Below are 22,349 nucleotides of genomic sequence, written 5' to 3'. Positions count from 1 at the left end.
TGTGCTGCATTTGCGCATATAAAATATTAAAAAATTTAATATCGTACTAGAAAATACCGTTTCTCTTGTTTTGCAGATATCATGGAAGACTGTACAGTGGAGACTGGCCTCCGTGGTGCGGGCAGGGCTCCCCTCCCGAGGCAGCACCGACACCGGCTCTGGGAGGGCCAAACCTTTAAAAACCGAGACCTCAAACGCAACAGGTAAGCGACAAGCAGACCTCTGCCTCAGTGTTTATTCCTAAACTATGTGTTAAGGCTCAGAAAGTTTCCTCTATACAAAAGCAAGGTAGGACACTGTCAGAGGGCACGGCGCGGCAGGAGGGAGCCTGGGCGCCCGCGGGCCCCTGCCCCGCAGCCCCGGCCGAACGCCTCGCAACCGAGGGCATGTCCTCGATACAAAACGCAGAGCAGCAGTGCAGAGCGCTCCAGCTTCAGCGCCTCGGAAAGATTTACGAAAGACACCTCTGGTGAATGGAACCAAAAATGCAGCTCTGGTTCCCAGTAATCCCATTCACGTGTTCCCTGATGTATTAAGGATGGACAAGGCCAAAACAGTTACAAATCCCAGTACAAAGTAGGTCATAATTTTTATTTTCAAAGAATAATACTAAGAAAAGGTGAAGGCATTTCTCAGTCCTCAGGTGCAAGCTACCTCCGAGAGGGAGAGCAGAGCCCAGCGCGGCAGCAGCCGGGGATCCGCGGGCGGCTCCCGCGGGCGGGAGGACGCTCTCCTTTCAACCGCGGAGACGCTGCCTTGGTTTCAAAACACCGTGCTGACTAGAGCAAGTAACTTCCAATTAAACGTATGCAAAGCTGAAAAGCACAGTTAAATAAAAATATTTTTGAACAAAACAAACCACAACAGACTTGACTGTCTCAGCGTTTCTTCACAAATCGGCTCCCCTGCAATGGCTGCCGTTCCCTGGCTCACGGTTGCCTCCTGCACTTCGGCAACAGAAGTGAAACCATCTGGGACTACAGCCTCCCCCCAAAAGAACTGTGCATCATATGGACCTTGAAAAAGATTACATCTGTTTATTAATAGTAAAAATGGATACATTTGTCCTACATTTTGTTTTTAGAAATTTGATCATGTCACAAGCAATACCTGTGTGTACGTGGGTGTATTACAGATGTATATAATTTATTTTAACCAGGCTGTGAAATAATATGTAATCACATCTCTTCTTGTGATTGTACATAATACAGTAATTAAATGATGCCAGTCTACGTCATTCTCTTATTTCTAATCAAAGGAACCTGAAGCGTAACAGTCTTCTTTCCGGCTGATATGGCTCTTTATTTTTGTCACAGGGGAGACTTCCCATCACCAACGAGGGATAATCTTCCAACCGTGAGACACGGGGTAATTCAGATTTCTTCCCCGGCTGCTCCTGCCTGTTGGCAGCAGGAGCACCGCAGTCCTGGCTCCCACCTGTCTCGGGCGGTGGGGAGCATCTCCTCCTCCGAATTCGGCAGACAGGCTCTCCTTGAGGCTAGGCGTTACTGCTGTCCCGATTTCTTCTCCTTCTGGAAGCTAAAGCTTGTTCTCCTGCTCAGTTTTCTTTGTTTCTGAGCAAAATAGTCTGCTCTGGCTGTGCTTGCTCGCGACTCTAGAATATAGTTAACCTGCAAGACATGAAACGGTATTTAATTTCGTCGGCGCTTCTGCGGGACAGCCTGGGGAGGGAGGGAGCCTCACGCCACCCGCCTGAACGAGGCTTCAGCGAGCCCGGTCCCAGCGGGCCGCCAACACGAGGACAGCAGAGAGAACCCAGAGCTCCAGGAGAGCCCCGCTCTGCGTGGGGCCGCTTGCCGGCTCTTCCCGCCGCGGCCCACCCGGCTCGGCGCAGGGCGGCACGGGGCGGCCGCGGCAGCCACAGGCTCCCAGCATCCCTCTCCCCGCATCCCACCCTTGTCACCCACACCTCCGGGCGAACCCAGCAAGTCGTGACGACCCAGAGTGCTGGTCTAATGTAGTAATGGGCTTCAATAAAAGACTTTATCAGCTTCAATAAAAATAATTCTTTTGTTACGATGTTTGCATACTCAGCTAATCTCGTAGTTTCCCTGTGTTTTGGCACATTTTACTTGATGAAAGCATTTTTAAATGATATTTAACAAGCCTGCTATTCCCTAAATTTATTATCTCCAGTGCTTTGTGATAATCACATAGATAATTTTAATGGAAGGTTAATGCAAGAATCAAAAAGATAAAAATGCCCTTTGGTCTGCCATTAGCTGGTTAATATGCTGTGGCTTAAAACTTGCACAATTTTATGCACTGTAGAGTGTTTCACTTTCATTGCATATTACAGCTTAAGGCATAAAAATATAGGGAATTTTCATGGTCAATAAAGCCTTGGTCTTTCTCACTTGATCATGTAAAAAGCCTAATTTGAAAAGTCTGATTTCTCTGTGACTCCTAATGCTGACGGAATTGAAAACAAACTGGTAACTTACGCACGAAACCAGAAAATGTTCTGGATACACAATCTGCAACTTAAGAAAAAACATACTCTTCAATAATATTTCTCTCTTGAATATTCATGTTATTCATAGCGAATCTTTTTTTTTTTTTTAGCCTTCTTTGATGGCCAGTCTCAGATGCGTCAAGTGTTCTGGATTACAATAGCTTATTTAAGATAAAGTAGGAACAAAATAAGTGGCCTAATGGTTCATGAAGCAAGTAGAAAACCCCCAAAATACATTCACCTTCTATGTTATTAGGAAAAATTATTTTATCGTATGTCAGTTATTTAGAAATTCTCTAAACTCCACGCAGAAAATAAAAGCAAACATAACAGATGGCTTGCCAAAATCACTGCTTTTTAAATTTTGAATTGCTATAAAATATTAGCTTGTGCAAAATTAAGTTTAATCTTCCAAAAGTGTTACAAAAATTTGTTTCAGAAATTAAGTCAGTATGTGTAAGCACCGAGCACAAGAAAAGCAAACAATTCTGATAAAGCATCACAGTGGGAAAGAGAACCTTTCTCCTTGTACAAACACCTGCCTTTGGCAAAGCCGCGTGAAAGGCCGGAGAGAAGGGCTGTCCTGGCAACGCCACTGCCTCCGCCCGGGCCGCGAACCCGGCGCCAGCCCGCGGCCGTGAACACGGTGTCAGTGCTGGAGCCCTTCTGAATCCTCCCAGCACTGAGCCCGGCTCCGAAAGCCCCCGCGGTGCCGGGACCTTGGCTCGGCCGCCCGCCCTGCTGCCGAGCTCCGCACCAGCTCCCCCAGCTCCCCGCAGAGCGGGGGCGGCTGCTCCCCTGGCCCCTCGCCGTCCTGCCCCGGCCTCTACGGCTGGGCCCCGTGCCGGCAGCCGCACGGCAGCACCGCGGCGCTTGGCCGGATGCAGGCACGCGGCCCCACACCTCCGGCACGAGACGGGGCTTGCAGACCATCTCACCTGTCTGGAGGTGGGAACTATCCGGACACAATAAAACTTGGTGTTTTTCTATAAAACTCTACAGAAAATTGGTATCTCTATTAACTAAAAACAAGTATAAAAGGAAATATGAAACACAAATAGGCAGTCTCCTGTATGGCTGTTTGAAAAATGAATAAAATAATAGGCACCAAGCACCTAGGCTGGTAAGTTAATGCACCTTAGTGGTCCTCAGGCACCGCACCGCTCATGTATCTCCAGAGCCTCTTGAATACTTTCATGTCTAACAAGTGGTAAAACACCCAGGATTTTGGGTCACGTTAAAATTTAATACTCACCTTCAGTACAATTTCATTGACAGTAGCAGCATCTGATTCAAAGTAAAGGTGTTTGTAGTCATGATTGCTTAGATATGTAAGTTTAAATATTGCATGACCTGTAAAGATAAGAAAAAAACTGTTCAGAATATTCCTGTAAAGTTTCAGCAGAGCTTGTGTGCCTGACAGAAGAAAAACACAGATGGTGATCTTAGCATACCATCAGCACAACAGAAGGAAGTAATGAAACGCTGACAGGCTTCTCATGTCATTTCAATTTAAGGCAAGTGGTGGCTTACAGGAGCAGCTGAACTCTATTCAGTAAAGTTCGTTTTCCCATCACATCCCCGCTGCAGGAAATGCAAAAATCTATCAAATGGCTAGTTAGCTCCCGTTCAGCACAAGACTATATTTCAGTTAAACTACCACATTAGGACTACTTTATGTAACTACTCACTGTAAAATCATCGCATGCAGAAGATAAGTGTTATATTGAAAATAAAAGGCCAATTAACCCCGGAATCATCACTCCAACCACCTCTCCCCAAAACACCACCCAAACCCACCCGGAGGCTTACGGCAGAGGGAAGCGTCACCCCTGGAAAACAGAGAAGGGTGCAGCAGCGACGCCGTGCAACAGACACCCGAAAGCAGGAATCTCACTTCCTACAAGCAGGACAATCGAACTTCAAAGCAGAAGTGTGATGTCTGTCTACGCAGCACTTCGCTGGCAGGCTTGGCTGTTGCTCAGCCCCAGCTGGGGGCTTTAAGGGATTTAAAGGGAGAGGAGGTGCTGACAGCCCGGCCGCCTCGGGAGAAGGGCACGGGACGCACTGACCTTTGGAAGCACGCGGCGGCAGGGACGGCTTCCGCATAAAGGTCTACAGGCAGAACATGTAGCAAGGCAAAATGTCCTTCACTTGTACGGATGTTCACGGCTTCAAAATTAAAATGAAGCCTATTCTATACATTATACTTTTCCATCATTTTTCTCAGAATTTATTCAGTTCAAAGGTCAAAGTTAGTAACCCGTAAAGTAACAGCCACATTACTGTAAATTCAGGTCTTTCCTGGAGGAAAACTAATTTGAAATCTTATTTACATTATCTAATTCTCCAGATTTCCAAAAAGTGACTGATATATGCTCAGATCTGTGGCCAGAAAATTTGAGACGCGAGTATTTTATTGTGTCATGTTAATTAAACACCATTATGATGCACTAATCTGGAATATAAAGTCTATATTGAAAAATTGGCTAATAATAATAAAAAAACCCCTTTAAATCATTTGACAAATGATGCCTCGGTGGTACTAAAAATGCGGGAATTCCTAGGCGCGAGCTCATTAGTATGTTAATGCATGCACACCGGGCTCTGCTTGGGACTGAATTCAGCATCTTTACGATTCCGAAAGTGCCCGTGCACCGTTCTGGGGAGACGACACAGCACCGCGCCCCATCAGCTACCACGGTTTTCCTTGGACATTTCATATTACACAGTTACAGCAACCGATTACTAAAAATGAGAATTAAAATGGCACAAAACACGGTCTGGAGGATTCCAACGAGGCTCTTTGTTTTGGGTCTTGGAAGTTCATCGGGTGGTTCTTGGTGTGGATCAAGACTCCCTTCACCTGGTTGAGACAGTTTGTTCCGCGTTTTCTTCCACGCGAGAAGACGCTGGCCCTGCCTTGCCGGCTGCGCCGGGGGCTGCTGGGGGGAAAGGCCGGGGGGCTCTGAAAGAGCCAGAAGCGGAGGCACGGCCTCGCACCTCACGGCACCCCTCTCCAGGCCGGTTCTCTGCCCGCTCGCCGTCAGCCCTTCCCCGGGGTGGGGGAAGCAGCAGCGCGGCGGGCGCAGCGCAGGCAGGGCCACGCACACCACCCCAACCACAGCGCCCGCGCCCACCCGGCCGGGGCTCCCCCCAGACAAACGTCGGCCTGCGCCGCGAAGCCAACAGCGCGGACACAAAACCTCTTAACGTGTTCGCCGCTTGCTTGGCGGAGAGCAGGCCGGGCGTGCGGCAGCGCGGCCGCCGCAGCAGAGGCAGCACAGCCTGCATCGGACGCAGGGAGCAGAAAGACCCAGCGTGCCGCCGGCGTGCTCCTCCAGAGCTCTGCTGCTCTGCCATGCATCTCCCCGCAGAGGTAGGGCACAGAACCACAGAATGAAATATTAATATGAAAATTAAGTGAGATCACAGCCTCCGTCATGCCGGACAAAGAAACCCTCCCCAGTACCCCCATCTTTCTTTTAAACCGGTGATTTACTCCTCCTTTCCGGCAAAAGTATTCATACAGCTGACAGAAGCAGAACGCGGAACTTTATTTCGAGCACTTACTTTAGGATTGTGAGGAGTCAGCTCTTTCGATGACAATTAGAGCAACAGATGCCAATAACAATCCCGACGCGCCCTATAGCAGGAGGCAGAGCTCGCCCTGCTCCCCCCGGGGAGCCCAGCGCCGCCCCCGTGCCACGCCAGCACCACGCACCCCTCCGGCACAGCACGCCGGGCAGCCTGGCTGCCGCGGCACAGCCAAGGGCAGCGCTCGTGCTCCCGGTCCCACCGGTACGGAGGATGCTCTGGTCCCCACCTTTCTGGCAAGGCGCTGGCTGAGCTGTGGACCCGTGCTCCTGCGCGGATGCTCGGGAGCCGCAGGGGACGCGATGCTGCCGCTGAATCTGATGCAAAGCCCAAATGCGCGGCGCGTGCCGCGGTTGTGCACAACCTGGCGTGCAGGCCGCGTAACTCAGTCCTACGCCCTGACAGGTGATTTAGTGGAAAGAAGCTAAGACGACTTTTCTTTAGAAAGCCCCATTACAGCATTATGTTTATGTGCTCCGTGTCCACATTATACTATTTACAGCATGAAATATTAGTTCATTGAAATCATAACTGGCACTTTGCTCTGCTACTATTCTAGCCAGATGGAATTTATGAATTGTGAGATTGATTTCCATTTCCAAGAGTGCTTAAATATGTGATGTACCTCTTTCCAATAGAGCACCACCCTTGACAATTCAGAGATCAATAGGAACTTCAACGGTTTTATATTTCCATATAAGACTATCTGGTAACAAACAGCAGCAGCTCAAGTGGCTTCTACCGCACATGACGGTGGAATTAAAAAAAATGCAAATATCGCACGAACGGCTTCATTACCATGACTCCTACAGGAACAATGCTCTGGTGTTCTTTAGCTTGCGGGTCTGAAACACGAGCGTTCGACTCCAGCAAACGTCGGTGCTGTCTGCCACTGCCCCGCACCGAGACCACGCAGAAGTGTATTTAATGTCAGCCACTGCAGCGGATGGCAAGGGTGAACTGAACAGGAGGGAACTTCAATATTTTGCAATCGGAATTAATCGGCTGTACAATGGAAAATACATGTTATTCCCAACTATGTTTATCTGCTAAAACACGGAAGGCAAGTGAAATGACAGAACCTCCTCTGTTATCACAGGCTTTTGTCAGGATGCAGGTACAACCCCCGGGGCGAGCTCGGCAAACCTGAGCAGGTTTCGTGCGGACGCCCCACGCCAGCCCCGCTCCTGCCGTGCCTCCGCAGCCCGCGCTGGGGCTAACCTCACTGCGACAGCAGGAAAACAACAGCCTACCGTAGGTGCCCTTTGGCCTCAGCTCTGAATGCTGATAAATCTTTTCTAACTCTCAAACACTAATAGGTTCCTGTGTGGTTACACCTGGAGAAATGCCTGCAGCAGACTCAGGCGGAAGGGCAAGATGCTAATTCACTGGAAAGGAGGAGAGCTCATTTACTCTTTCCATGCAACGTCTTAAATTCAATTGTTTGGCATATCTCCTAATTTTTAACATTACTACACTGCCAAAAAAAGTGAAGAAGAGGCTAGTTATGGCATAACCAAGAATCCTGCCAAACCCAGCAGCACAGCCAGATGCAAATCTGCTGCTCACGTTTCTCCTCTCTGTCTTTCTTAGGTTTGGCGGAACAGTACCCGTGCGAACAGCAACCCCCGCCCTGCGCTTCGTCCCCCCAACAGCTCACTGCTTCTGCGTTTACCTGCAGCGGGTGAGACGTACTGCTGAATTACAGGTTCCAGAATTACTGACTGAAAAGTGCTTACGCCGTCATTGGTAAACCTGCAAATTTCTGCAAGTTACAGTCTTGGGAAAACACACAAAAACTTCACTTGAAATAGGTGAAAAAAACTTTCACTTTTTAATCTAAATAACAAACTCTTTATCGAGAGAGTCTAAAAAAATATACTTTTTGCCTGGAAAACACTGGAAGGATGTGAATTTGCACAAGAAAAGACAATTTTTTTTTACTGAATCTGCCAAGACTAGAAATAGTTTTTCTTCTTCCTCTCCCATTCCCCCCATTCAGGCTGTACCAAAAGCCTCTCTTTAAAACAGTATGCACTGAATTAAATCACTAATTAGACGGAGGATGAAAAGAATATTCATGAATTGGACAAAACAGAAAACAAACACTGGGAAATGCAAATTTATGTTAATTTTTCAATATACCTTGATGATTGCTTTGTCATTACAGGGCCATAAGGCAGAAGTCAACAATTAAGAGTTATTAGTGGAATAAATAGCTAGAGAAAGACCTCTCTGAAGAACAAAACACTTATGGGCATCATTTGACATCATCACAGATTTTCATCATTTCAGAAACTGTGACTACAACAGGATCAAACCTTGAAACGTTTTCTCACGGGCTCAGAAGGGATTACAAAGAATTAGAAATGTACTGGGAAACAGGCAAGGAACGATGAAAATAAAATACACGTGAGCAATGTTTCTGTACAAAGACAGATTTACTTAAAGCACTCAAATGGGGTAACCTCTGCTCCCCAACCACTGTTACATTTAATCTAAAGCTTTGGGGAGGGACTCTGTGTTTGAAATCCGTATGTGCTACCTCAAAAATGATGCCATGACCCTGGAGCGGGGCCTGAAGGTCCTACAAAAATGCAAGTGTTGCATTACCATCAAAACACCCATCCTGCCAACCTCGAATAACAAAAAAACTTAGAAGTCTTCTTCTAGGGGGATGTCGGGAGCTGCACTGCAGCCGCAGCTGGATTACCAGGGAGACAGTACCGAGCTCGGTTAGGGACCCAGATCGAACCGGAATGTTGTCCTGAGTGTAAACGTGGGGTTAAGCCCATTTTATGCAAGCGATATTTATCTGAGAGGTCCATATTTTAGAGGCGATGTCTCCTTCAGAGGTAGTGACTGCAGCCGAAGTTAGGGATGAATTCCTGACCCCGCCGGTATCAGTGGAACCACCGATGAGTTCGGACTGCACACCACCTACCTGATGGATCTCCTTCAAACCAAGGCATTACTTAAGTGGGAACAAATTATATGAATGTTAAGAAAAAAAAATAGTTTTCCCTACAACTCAGGTCTTTATATTCTACTGTAGGCTTATCAAACAACATTGCTATTAGGGGATGTCTTGTTGCCAGATGTCCTGAAAGCAGAGTTGCAATTAAAGTGCTGCATACAACCACTTTTATGTCAAAGTGTGGTAACTATTCACACATCTGGATTTTTTTTTTTCCCCAAAGCCTTTTGTTTCCTCTTCAAATTATTATCAAAGTCAGAATACTAATAAAGATTTTTGCAAGAATGGTGAAAACGGAGGTGGAACTCGAGGTTGCCCAAAACCTCTTCACCAGCAACCTTGTTTGGGAAAAAAGATGATAAATAAATCAAAATGCACTAAGCAGTGTTTCCACATGGCAATCGCCTCCTTCATTGCGTCTGCACCTCATCAATCACGCCATTGTCTGCTTGAAAGGCGAGCCTTGTAAATGTCATATCCACTCAAGCCCAAGGAGAAGCGAATCAAAATGCAGCAAGGAGTTTTAATTGGATAGTGTAATTAAACTAAAAAACCCCAGCAGAATAGCTTTGACAGGATAGATGAAGACCCCTTTTAATAGGGCTACAAAACATATTTGTTAAAAGGATGAGGCAATGCGCACTCCTGATTGCGCTCCAGAGTACTTTTATGAAAAGGCTGTTCAATAGGGACGGATTTAATAAGTTGGAGCCACGTCTGTGGGGCAGCAGGCAGGAGTCTCTCGCAGGGGAGCGGTCGCCAAACCGCTGCCGCGGCTCCCCTGGCTGCCAGGCCCCTTCTCCGGTGGGGCGCATCCCCCCAGCTACGCCAAACCCGGGCGGCCGCTGGCGAGGTCTCCGACAGCCCGGGCCTTTCGCCGGGGCTCGGCCTGGCCCCCAGCCCGGGCACAGTCCTCAGCCTGCCACAGAAAACGCAAACCGCAGCAAACCCAAGCGCCATCTGTGCCTTCGCTGCCTTCCCTCGGAGGCAGTTAACTGCTCTGCAAACAGCACGTCCGCACGCATTTGGACTCATTTCTTTCTGTTACACACGTTGAGGTTTCTTTCACTCCAAGCCTGAAGTTTGGGAACATTTTCTCTGCTGAACCTGTTTTTTACCTTTTGCTCAGAAGCTGTGATTAGTCTCCTATCAAGTACGAATTTTCTGCTATTACTTCACACACCGCATTATTCACAGCGGGAGCACGAATATTAGGAAGTACCACGCAATATTTTGTGCACCGTTTGCAGAGCACACGGATAATTGTTGCCTCTCTGCTCTGGCTCCACTGCAGGGCTCTGAGCAAACGTGCAACGTCTCTATTTAAGCTCCCCAAGCAGCAGGAATCCATGCCTTCCCAATGCTTTCTGTATGTTTTTAGTCCTTTCACAACCCAATAATGAATTCATTAAATTAGTATTACCCAACATGCATAATCTGGAGGATCTGGATACTGAATTAGAACATCAAATACCTTTAGCTTTAAATGAAAACTACATAAAAGCATTTCAGGCATCCCTTTGGCTATCACTTACAGCCAGTACGAATACTGCTAGAAAAGCTATTTTCGTGCAGATGTGGAATTCAATGGGAAAGACTGACTCGTGTAGCAACATCAATCAAAACGTCGGCTCCGCTGGCAGCTCTCGACAGTAAGGCAGGTTCAAAGGTCACAGGATAAAGAAAAAGCCAAGCTCTGGTTCAGCTCTAATATCTCCTCGCTAGAAGTCTTGCAAAGGTACCTACCCCCCTTCTGTACTAGGCGGCTTTCATTAATCTTCTTGCCATCTTTTTTAACTAGTCATGCAGAACCGCTCGATAGCGAGACATATAATGGGGAGGCCCTGTGCCTATTACCAGGTTAACACTCTGTTAAGCCCCAGTGCAACAATGGAATAAGAATTTAAAGGAAATCTTAAGCTGCAGGGTGCAAAGCAGGCAATTAAATTACGAACCGAAGTTACCAATGTACTCTGTGACCTACAGAACACCTTTGTTTAGACTACCTTAATATTAAGGGTATTTTGACCTAGCAACTGAGATGCATCTGCTTTATTAAAACAAAAAAAAAAAAAGCAGAAAAAGGATCACAGAGAACATTTCTTCAGTGTTTCAGGTAAATTATCAAATAAGTGCGACTTCTGCAGCTATCGTAAAACACACGCGAATGGAAGAACCCCACGCATTTCGAAAACCGCAAGTCTGCCCAACCGATTAGCCTCAGTGCCGCTGAAGGCCTGCCCTGAGGTCTGCTCGCCCCTCCGCGCACCCGCGCCGGCGCAGCGCTCCCGCGGTGCAGGCGCCGCGGCAGCCTGGCAGCCCCGGCGCTCGGAAGGGACGGCCGCGACGCATCCATCACAGCTGCGCGTGGCCCACAGTGCACTTTGTAAAAAAGCAGCGGTCAGTGACACTGAAGTTTCTCCCTTGTCCAGGTAATGTAAGAGACATTAACAGAATCAGATTTCCTTTAAATTACACTATTGCAAAGGGACATAATTGTATTAAACATATTATGTTGCTTCCTTAAGACTTTATATTATGTACACTTAATTGAGATACAAAGCTCTTTTCAGCTATAAAAATGACAACTACTTTATTAAGGCTTAAATCTTATTTCTCAATGATAGGATGCTTCCTTTCAAGATTCAAAACATTCAGAATCTCTCGTGATAATCAGACCGAACCTGATTTAAACAAGCCGTTTATACACAGTGTTTTCAGGTTCTAATGGCATTTGATCGAGCCAGCAGGGCCATTACCTCTTCCCTCTGTCTAAATTCAGGGAGTCTGATTTAATTTACAAATAAAAATTCAAATGCTGACCCAGGCCTACCACAAGGGCAAACAAAAATCATCAGCCATTCCTGCCTACAATACCCACACTAATGGCAAATTAGATGCCCAGGCTTTCTGTTTTCATTTTCTGTTTTCACTGAATGCAGCTCTAAGATCTGCAAACTCACAGCACAGGAAAGCTTCAGCCCCATCCAGAACGACTCCGAGTCCGCCTGTAAATATTCACAGCACGCCACCTCCCAAGTCGTCGAGCCCTTTAACACGCACACAAGTGCCACTAAAGCTTCGCTGTATGAACCTGTCTTTTCAGAGAAAACCAACAGAAAATAAGCACGAGACTCTCCACTACACCGATACACAATTTCTGTGTTCACATTTCTGCAGAAAAGTACCAGTAAAAGCTCTGAAATCTCTTTAATCTGCAGAAAGTAAGAGCTAACTAAATATTGAACTCCGTTAATTCCCATGTTCAGAGGAGCAATTGCTGCAGAAGCCTCCAGCTATACTGATCCCAGCGACCAAACTCCACTCCCAGCACCCCTTGCCCTTACTGAAAAGTAAGGTCACATTTGGAGGCTTCTGCAAACCCTTCGCCTCTCTTCAGAACGACGAGAAGTCAGTCTAGCGAAGCAGCACCCACCCTTACTGCAACCCCAGCTGCCAGGGCCGAGGGAAGGCAGGCAGCCTGGTAAAACGTACCCTGTGTTTTCACCCGGTGTAACTGTACAAGCACCGCTACATGTGCAGAGCACTCCTGAAAGATGAGATGGAGCATGTTTGTGTTACAAGAGATAAAAACATGAAAACAAAATATATTGCAGAACTCAAAGACCTTATCTTTACTCAGCCTCTCTTTCTTTGCAATAATTCATTCAAGGAAGATCTGGGAATAATTTTTTATGTAAACTCTGCTACAAACATATATCACTATGCTGATAAAAATCACAGACAAAACTTGTGAAATACAGTGAGTTTCATTCCTTTATGCTACTAAAATAACTTTTTTCCATTTAAAATTCAAGAGATACTGATCTGCTGTTAAGAGTTCCCCAAAATGTATCATTCTGAAATGTCAGACTAAAAGTCTCTTCTATTGGCCTAAAATAATGACTTTTGGAACATCTTTAGTGAATCGGGAAGAGGTCAGCAGATTTCAGGAGGAATTATTTTCTCCTTTTGGAACTATGCTGAACACTTATTTAATAGGAAAAGTTTATGACAGCCACATGAAAATGAGTAAATGAAAATCCTCAGTATCATATCAGCATCATCGTTTGCTTCGGGACGCGGTTTAGAGGTGGGCCAGGCAGGTGGGTTAACGGTTGGACTCGATGATCTCAGAGGTCCTTTCCAACCTTAACGATTCTATGATTCCATAAAGGTTGCCTTTGTCGTAACCTGTCAGCATCCTCTCCAAAGGGACCACGATTCTTCACTCCCTGATTTCCACGTGAAGGTACTGCCCCTCCACCGCTGGACTCCATTTGGGGGCTGAAATTCTGCCTCTCATTTCTGCCTGGCCTGGCAGGATTTGGGTACAAGCATCCGTTCCTACCGCAGCGGGTGCTGCCTCGGGGGCTGAAGAGCCCCGTCCCCTGCGGGACGCCGCTCTGGGGGTGTCCCAGCACACCCCAAAGGTCTCAGAGTAGCGTGCTGATGGAAGTGTGAGCTGCAAACCTCGGCTTTCAAGGCTGGCTTTTCAGATACAGCCTCATTTTGTGGGCACAATTTTACCATCACAAGTGCTTGCATTTGAAATGAAATGTGGCTACAAACTCAGAGGTGTTAATATATCTACAAGTGCAAACCTGCACCTTGAACTATAAAGGTAACCGTTACACATTTTGGACTGCCTGGTCATGGATCACACCTTCCCAAGGACCATGAAATCTTGCTTGGAGAGACAGAAAAGGAAGACAATGACTGGACTAAGAACATGGGAGTAGGAAGGGGTAATGAAGGGGAGAAGGATATAGTTCAATAATTGCTGATAAAATCTGTGGCAGCCATAAATTTACTCTTCCAAGAGAATTCAACAGATCATTACCTCTGTAAATATGTATCACATAACTCTCCCTCTCTGTCACCTTGCAGATAAGTACTTAATACTTAGCATCCCTACTCTGCAAAAGCACAAGTGTAATAAAATCCATCCGAGCTTTTGAACCGCAGTTACTTTTTGATAGTAGATAGTTACATTTTGGCACCACCGGGAGACATTGCCCAAGTCCCCCAGGGCCTGTCTTGGGCTTTTTAAAACAAATTTTACAGGTATAGACTCTCATTACTGCACTGACACAACAAGCAAAAGCACTCGGCTTCTGAGGCCACACTCTAAACGTAGCAAACTCTGACCTCTTGTCGATGACTGGCTGAACTGGGACGTCCAACCCGTCCTCCGGCCAGCTTGGCTACCACCGCTGGCCAGGCACCGCCACTGCTTTCCTGAAACCGAACTCCCCGAGCAGCACGTCGGAATCCCGCTGACCTGCAGCCACGGCTGAAGCAAATTTAGACTGCGCCGATACTTACTGCATGTCGGAGATCCTCAATTGCCCCTAAGAAATTGTTTAAAACCAGTCTGGATGTTAAGAAGTTCCAAAAAATTGCAAGTATGTTCAAACACGTATTTGACTGCTGTGCTACAGGGCTAGAGACCAGCTAGGCGAAGCCAGCGTCTCCTTGGTACGGCAGTGTTAGCAGCTAGTGATAGTGGGCAAGAAGCACTCCTCACGATGCCATTAGCTGTAAGCAGCATTAAAAGGACACCCATAAAATGTGGATCTGTTTATGTTGTGTTCTCTATAACAGAATCGAGTCAGATTAAAAACATCCTATAATGAATAAAATACACCTATAGAAAGAAAAGGACATGGTAGCAATAATTCTTTGGGCATCTAACACATACAGGGAGGGAGAGAAGAGAGAACATAAATAAAAAGGACTACTCACTGGGGCTTTTTTCTTCCGCAAGGTCACAGGCACAGAGGAGTTCAGAATCGATTGAAATGGGTTTCTGCTTAATCCAAAACTTAGTGCTGGCCTTCTGATTAGTAACAGGGTCTATCTCTACCTTGTCTCCAGAAATACCTGAGATGAGAAAGAACAGAGAGCCACAATAGTGAGCTGTTTAAGCAATTTCATATCAGCTGTTTGACACACTTTATAAATCTTAAATGGGATGAAAGTATATTGCCCTTTTGGGCTTTTTGAAAGCACGGGAGCTTTTGAAACCAAAAGCAAATGGTTATCAAACTGCATTGATAATCTGCATTTTATTCTCCTGCATAAGCATACCAACAAGAAAGAAATATCACAGAAAAAATTCTTCTCAACACATACAGAGCTCTTCTGGAAGCAGTAGCTACACGAGCTGCAAGATTTATAGAAAGATACTGCTAGTTTTTCAGTCACCGCTATTATATGTAATAGACACTATCACACACCGTCCCTGTTCTATCTCCTATAGAGCATATACGCTGTATCCGCTATACGAGAGGACAACACCCATTCGCAGCACTACAGAACCGCTCTTTGTGTTACCCAGATACTCATAAACAAAGACATCCAGTCCCAGAGATCCTGCGCGTTTTTACACTGCTGGCATTTTAAAGCCAGCTCTAATTAGGCTGCTTTGAAAGCAAGCTGAGGATTTGTGTAGCTCCTGGCACGGGCGCCGGGCCCTGCTTCCCAACACGGGCTTCCCCAGATGGCTGGCGCTCCCCTACTGCTGCGCGTCGGCCGCCCTGGCCGCGGCGAACCCTACAGCAGACCTTCTGCGAGCCAGAGTAGAAAATTCCTCTACCACCCCTCCGCGCGTTACTCCCGCAGTCGTGCAAGAGCAGCCTTTCCAGCGGGAGGCTGCCGGGCGGGCTGAGGGCTGACCGCGCTGGAACCGGCCCGGGACAGGACGCTCGCCGTAATTTACAGCGGCCTTCATCACGGTATTGCGGGGCCACAGCCCCGCTGCGCCGCGCTGGTGAACAGCGGCTCATTGTTCAGTGGCTGTTGCCACGACTGAACAAGCTTCCCCGCGTGCTTTTTACATCGTGGTGTGTGGAGCCTTAAACATAATTACATCGCTTCGGTCATGAGCTATAGGTGAAGCTCATGAGAAAGCGACAAAAGGAAGCAATACAGGAAAAAAGTATTTAAACATCATTTAACTCTTGCGCCTCTGGAAAAACAGCAGAGAGAACCTTTTCCCTCTTGAGGGTTTTGGCTATGATGCTTTCAAATACATTACGCTTGGCTCATCTGAAGCACAAGAAAACCTAAAGCAGCTGATGATAAAACTTTTAAGAGATGTGACAAAATAAAAGTATGCCACAGACGTAACGACTCTCCCAAGCCCTCCCAAATTAACTCAGTATTTCCTAAAGTCTGGTCATAGCCGCAGAATTTGCAAACCACGTTCGTTTGTATTTCATGCAACCCTCAAAGGAAAGCAGACAGACAGCGAGGAGCGGGCACCTCCAGCGGGCGCCGTGCTGCAGCCCCTTCGCCGGCAGAAGGTGCCCTTCCTTTTAACCCTGCCCACCCGGACGGGTTATCACAACGCCACCCCCCTTCTGTTCATCCAAGAACGCGCTTTGTCATTAAGCATACGTCACATCAGAGAGATCACGTTTCAATTAAGCATTGTATCAAGAGTCTAATTAACACAAGGACTGCTAGAACTAGGTAATTGGAGCAGGCTGATGCTGTATCTGGAGCCCATTTTGTTTTGTAATTTAATTTTGGACAGATTATTTAAAATCGGCGTTGTTATTTCACTGTACTGGTTAATTATTCAAAATGGCATTTTCTGTAGTTTAAGGAAAATATGCAAAATCGATGGTACAAGTTCTTATTTTCTCGCTGAAAAAAAGTCAAGGCAAGTTCTAAAAATAAAGGCGCAAATTCTTTGTGTGCGAGGGTTGTTCCCCATGCATTCCTCTAAAAACGTCACCCCTGAAAATATCCTCAAACATTTTTCACTGTATGGTCCTGCAACTTCAGAATTCACAGTCAGTCAATATTGTTAATGCACCTTGTTAATTTGATAGGATTTGTCAGGTAACTCCACTGGAAAATTATATAAAACTGTTCCAGATGAACAGATGATAGTGACATGAATTAAAGTGATAGAACAATAGTGGAATATAAACCAGAAATGACACCCAAAGTGGCTGTTGATTTATTGCCATCCTGAGTTTGGTTCTGGGCTTCCATGTATATTAGTGCTACAAATCTGGGTCCATTTAGCAGAGAGATGCTCATACATACATCACCAGCTCCTGCTCCAAGCCAAGGTCACTCCCCATTGCATCAATCTTTTCAGCAGAGGCTACTTCACCAAGCATGGATTTTGTAACCATCTCAGATGTAACAGACTTCCTCCTCTTTCATCTTTTTTTTATCATGTAAAATACACTTTAACTTCTATTATTTTTATCTGCAAATTGTTGCTGTATACTTCATCCATTATTTCTGTATCTCGACATCGCTGGCTTAAGCTCACTCACATCCAAAGAGCGCATTGACAAAGAATGTTGTCTTTTTTGTGTTATTGTTCTCACAATCTGTATGTGTTGAAACCTAAAATCAAAACAGTATTATGTATGTGGCTTCTGCAGTCTCTGTATCGCAGCACAAATTAGTCATACTCAAAAACCGAGTCAAAATTCTTCTTCTACTATTTTTTTAATTCATTCATTTTATCAAAAGAAATGCCATCGATGTATTAGTCCAGCAACACTGTTCTGTTCTTGATTCCTTTGTTGGGGTCTGCAACTGCCCCCCCCTTTCTGAAATACTTGCCAGCAGTACTTTTCCAAGACAATATGCTTCTTTTAGTTTTGCTAATGTGACGCCCAAGCAAATGTGTCTTATTCCTTCACAACATGATAGAACCTTTGTAAAAATGTTGAGAGCACTACTGTATGTGCATTACACTGTAACACGAGCTAAAACATAAAACCCCCGGCCTTAAACTGCTGCGGCTAAAGCTTCCCACTGGAATAAAACCACCAGTCAAAAGGTGGTCGCTCCTCCCATGGTCATCTACGTATCGCTTTTTACTGTAGAAGGACTATGCACAATTTACAGAAGACCAAGCTTGTATTTTCAGTAAACCTTGCCTCAAATTCAATGCTCAGGCCTCAAAACAGCGAAAACGTTTCAAAAAGTACCAGTGTGCAAACAGTAATTCACAAACATCGCTCACACTGTTGTCACCTGCAACTGAAAGGAAATCCAGTGCAGAGCCTGCCCAGATCCAGCGACGTGTCTACGTCCCACAGCGTCGGAGCAAACGGCAGGGAGCGGAGGGGAGCTACGCTGAGGGTTTTCCCCACCACTTTGGGGTTCTGTCGCACCACAACACCCTTCCGCAAGCCTGGGGAACTGGGACTGGCCCCCAGAACCACACAGATATTTCCAGTGCCACCACCGTGCCGCATTTCAGCTAGCCTGACAGCCGATACGCTCCCGCACAGCTACCGACACCATCAATACTGTCCGTGAGGAGCAATGGAATTATTCTGGATTCTCGGCACCCGCTAGGAAAACTGTGGCTTTGCTATGGCTGTTACGTAGGACTGGCGACATAAAACTGCCACAGAGAAAAGTCTTTGCAGCCGGCCATCATTAAACTGACCCAGGATAGCTCCGGAACCACAGTTACTGAGGAGCGATGAAAAAAAATTAGACATCGTTTTTTACATTTCAGGTTGTATGGAGCAGTCTGTCACTCGCAGACGATGAACACATTAACGCTCAGCAGCCCTAATCCAAAGAGCACCTCAATGCTTATTTTACCAGCATTGCTCTTTTAATATCTTTAAAAAATTCATGAGAAAACCCAGCAACATACACTTATTTTGACTTTATTTAGAGGTTCTGATGCTGTACTTTTGCCCAAACGTTGAATATCTCACTGGGGTTTTCTTTCATTTTTAAAAAGTAATTACATTATAAAAATCACATTGCCAGTGTACTGCCATCAAAAATACACAAGTTCACATATTGTTATAAAAGGGAAATTTTATGGTCCTTACACGACTGGACAGGGTCAGCTCCTTCACTGCTACCCAAGTTAAGCCATTTGTTTCATTTAACAGCTATTCTCCCTTAACCATTTATCTTTAGTGATCTGTCATGACCTTTTCAAGCTCTCATTTCTGACACTTTCCAGATACAGTGAGTCAAACTTCACTGGAAGCAAACTATCACACCCAGCCGGTTGGCTCAAAAGCAGAAAACGTGCCCAGCGCTGTCCTGCTGCAGCACCAGCGTATAAATCCTTCCCTAACAAGACAGTTCAAAATAAACTAAGAAAGCCTCTTCTGTAAAAATCTGAGACATATACTTTTAGATGTGCTTAAGGATGGAAGAATGAAGAGACTGTAGTGACAAAAATACAGAAACTGCTATAGTGTACATTTAACAATTCTACTGAATTCTACAGAATAAATATATTTTGTAAACATTATGGCACTTAGTATTTTCCTGCTGAATCATTTCTTTATGGAAGGTATTTGCAGAAGTGTCACGGGTCACCAACCAATGCATCATTAATCAAATTTTCACAATTTAAACACAAAGATAAAAAGCCATTCAATCATTTTAAAACAGTAATAGGGCTTTTATAATTCAAGATTCTGTCATCCCTTGGCCTTTGGGTTTTCAAAAGCATTCAGAAAGCTAATAAGGACAATATAAAACCTTTAGAGAATGCTAGTTTTATTTTGTTCCACCTCCAGTTTCCACTTGGTCGTTAAAATCTTTCACTCTCGGAAAAGGAAAAACCTAATCATTCCCAATTTTGCAGAGCCTCATTTAAAAATAAGAAAACAGTTGGCAAGAAGCTTTCCATTAGGAAGCCTAGATTAAAAAAAAGAGATGGGGTCATTGAATAATGGCCTTCTTTCAGAAGAAACATGTGCTAGCTGATTGTGGATAATAAAAATACTGAAGTATTTTCAACTGAAAGCAATTTTTTTTAACTGCTGAAATGCTAGCAACACTTTCAAGCGATGTGCTCCACGATAAAACAGACCACCACGATAATGACTGCTTTAAAAACATCTGAGACGGACAGTCAGCTATTAGAGATGGCCGAAGGTCTGAACCGTTCCATTTTCCTAAGCGTTATAGTACGGATTGATTTACCTAACTGAACATCAGTGGTGAATCGAAGCCTATGGATCATGCTGACTTTGAAGGACTTGTAATGGTGGCTACTGAGCATGTCCTGAACTGTAGCTATATCGATCTGAGGGTCCTCCTCCGAGACCTCTTCTCCTCTTGAACCTGCAAAACAAGCCAACAGCAATGAACGAGAGGTTTAAAATACGGCATATGATTCAGCTAGCATGTAAGTACGGCTGTGACGCCTGCAGCGGCAGACGGCTTTTTAAGAAAGAACAAAATGCTCAGGTCCGCGTCTCTGGGAGGAGGAAATTCGCACCCTCCACCCAAAGACAAAATCACCAATGCATTAAGGGCATTAGGATACACATTTGCCTCCCGCAGGAAGAGCAGTGCAACATCCCAGCGGCATTCTCGCGTGACACGAGAGCGCCCTGGGCCGCAGACATCCCCGGGGGCTGACCCACAGCCTCCCGCCCCGGGAAGGGGCCCGGCGAAGGGGCCCGTCCCCAGCCAGGGCGGCGTTTTCAGGCGCCGCCCTCGACGCGCGCACTAGCGCAGTTCTCCCGTGTTTCAGCATCCCCTGCGTGGGATGGGACGCTGGCGTCTTGCTGCAGCGCCGGCAACGCCTTGGGCACTCGGATCTCAGCCCTGCGGTACCGAAGCTGCGCTTTATTTACTGATTAGTATTCTCATTACTGCTGCAGGTACTGGCTTTATAAAAGGTAACATCTCATTAAGCCAAAATGCCAATTACTGAAAAAATATAACTCACTTTAAAGATTTTTTACATTTTATGACGTTGGATTAACACCAATTTAAACATTACTATAATGCGATATATAATTTTGTGCAGAGTAATTTCTATGCCAGCTGCTAATAAAGCATCTCAGCTCTAAATGATCATTCAGATGCTGTTAGATAAAGTGGTATAAATATGTTTGAAAACTGATTTAGCTTCTTACAGAAGATACTGAAGAATGACACGTTTTGTTTAATATCCCAGCTAATGTAGTCCTAAAAGCTGAATCAACCGCCAGCTCAGAGTACTAAATTTGCTGCAGGAGATTAATGAAAACTTTATATTTTGCTGAAATTTTAATAACGGGAAGATGAGATGATGGAATTTTAGTACAAGTCTTAAAGATCCAGCAAAGCAGCCTAAGAACTTGTCAGATTTTTTTGTATTCATTTTGTTCGAGGCTTGCACAGTGGGAGCAGCCTCAACACCCACGCCCCCCGCACGGCCCTTTCCCTCTGCGGATGGGAATTCCCATCCCGTTCGGGGACCTCGGCTCGCAGGGAAGCCAGGGCGAGTTTCCATGTTTAGGCCCCGACGACAAGGGGACGGTTTGCCAGGAGAGGCCCCGGCTCCCAGGGGAAGAGAACCCTGGCGCTTGTCTCGGACACACACTGGTGATGCAGAGGCAGGCTCCCCTTTAGCGGATAATTTAGAGCTGCAGAAGTACATGCCGTTTGCTTCAGCACGGGAAGCTGTCGGGGTGGTGGCCATAAGCAGGACAAACGTAGGCGAGAGAGAAGAAAAACCCCACCTGAGCAGGGAGCATTTTTCCTGCTGGCTGAAAGCGTTCCCTTTTCTATCTGTTAATTCAGTAACAAATGTCACTGCTTATGATAAATATCTTTCACGTCTGTATCAAAGGAAGGTTAGCATTTGCTGTTAAATGAGTCAAAATACATGCTGAGAGCTTAAAGTAGGAGATACCCATTTCACAGACGTTAGTCACGTAAGCTTTCCACCCTGCCCGCAGGAGAGCGGGCGAGCGATGCCCCCTCCTCGCCGCTCCCAGCACAGCCTCCGGACACGCAACTGGGGGCCTTTCTCTGGGGAAGGGGGACAGCGAAGGGTTAAGCTACAAACTGGGCTGTGCCATTCGACTTGAAAGAATTCCAAAAATCAAATGAAACAGCCTACATGTGAATTTATGCAGAGCCATCTTAACATTGCAACCACTCTATGCTCCAGAATGACAAGATAAATTGTAATGGCTCCTTCAGAGACATTACAATGTATTTTGTCAAAGACCCCTGTGTTAATGTCTCTATACTATGGATTATCATAATGTATCATGTCAAACCCTCATGCTGCAGTACTTCAAAGATACACTGAGATATGTCAAACTTTTTGGTGCACTTAAAAGCATCTTGAAACACTGTGGCACGGCGGTGCCTGAAAGCAAAGCAGGAGGATGGCAATGGCACTGCTGCCCCGCAGTCGAGAGCGAACGGGGACCCTCTTCCACCGATGGAAACAGTGAAATGCCCGTTCCGCCCTGACGGCGGCTCCCAGTCACGCAGCCAGCCCTGTCCCCGCAGCACGCGGTCGCATTGGCACGCCGTGCTGGGATA

At 46.0% G+C, this 22,349-nt stretch overlaps 1 protein-coding gene across 7 annotated transcripts in view; it reads right to left on the bottom strand.

The window, feature by feature from the left end:
* Window positions 1–216: 216 nt before the first annotated feature.
* MAPKAP1 (MAPK associated protein 1) overlaps window positions 217–22,349 on the bottom strand; it is a 108,390-nt gene continuing 86,257 nt past the window's right edge. For 3 of the 7 annotated variants that reach the window (XM_082327755.1, XM_082327757.1, XM_082327756.1), the window contains 4 exons: window positions 20,001–20,141; window positions 14,799–14,936; window positions 3,732–3,829; window positions 217–1,631 (listed from right to left, as the gene is read on the bottom strand). In XM_082327755.1, the coding sequence (XP_082183881.1) occupies window positions 1,506–1,631; window positions 3,732–3,829; window positions 14,799–14,936; window positions 20,001–20,141 (503 nt within the window). In that variant the 3' untranslated portion in view covers window positions 217–1,505. Of the gene's footprint in view, window positions 1,632–3,731; window positions 3,830–14,133; window positions 14,405–14,798; window positions 14,937–20,000; window positions 20,142–22,349 lie in introns of those variants that run through there. The other 4 variants (XM_082327758.1, XM_082327760.1, XM_082327759.1 and 1 more) reach the window with 4 other exon arrangements.

Source organism: Platalea leucorodia (genome assembly GCF_965183815.1).
Source record: "Platalea leucorodia genome assembly, chromosome: 15".
Taxonomy (NCBI): domain Eukaryota; kingdom Metazoa; phylum Chordata; class Aves; order Pelecaniformes; family Threskiornithidae; genus Platalea; species Platalea leucorodia.
The sequence above is the reverse complement of the archived record's forward strand: the minus strand, read 5'-3'. Positions and strand labels throughout refer to the sequence as shown.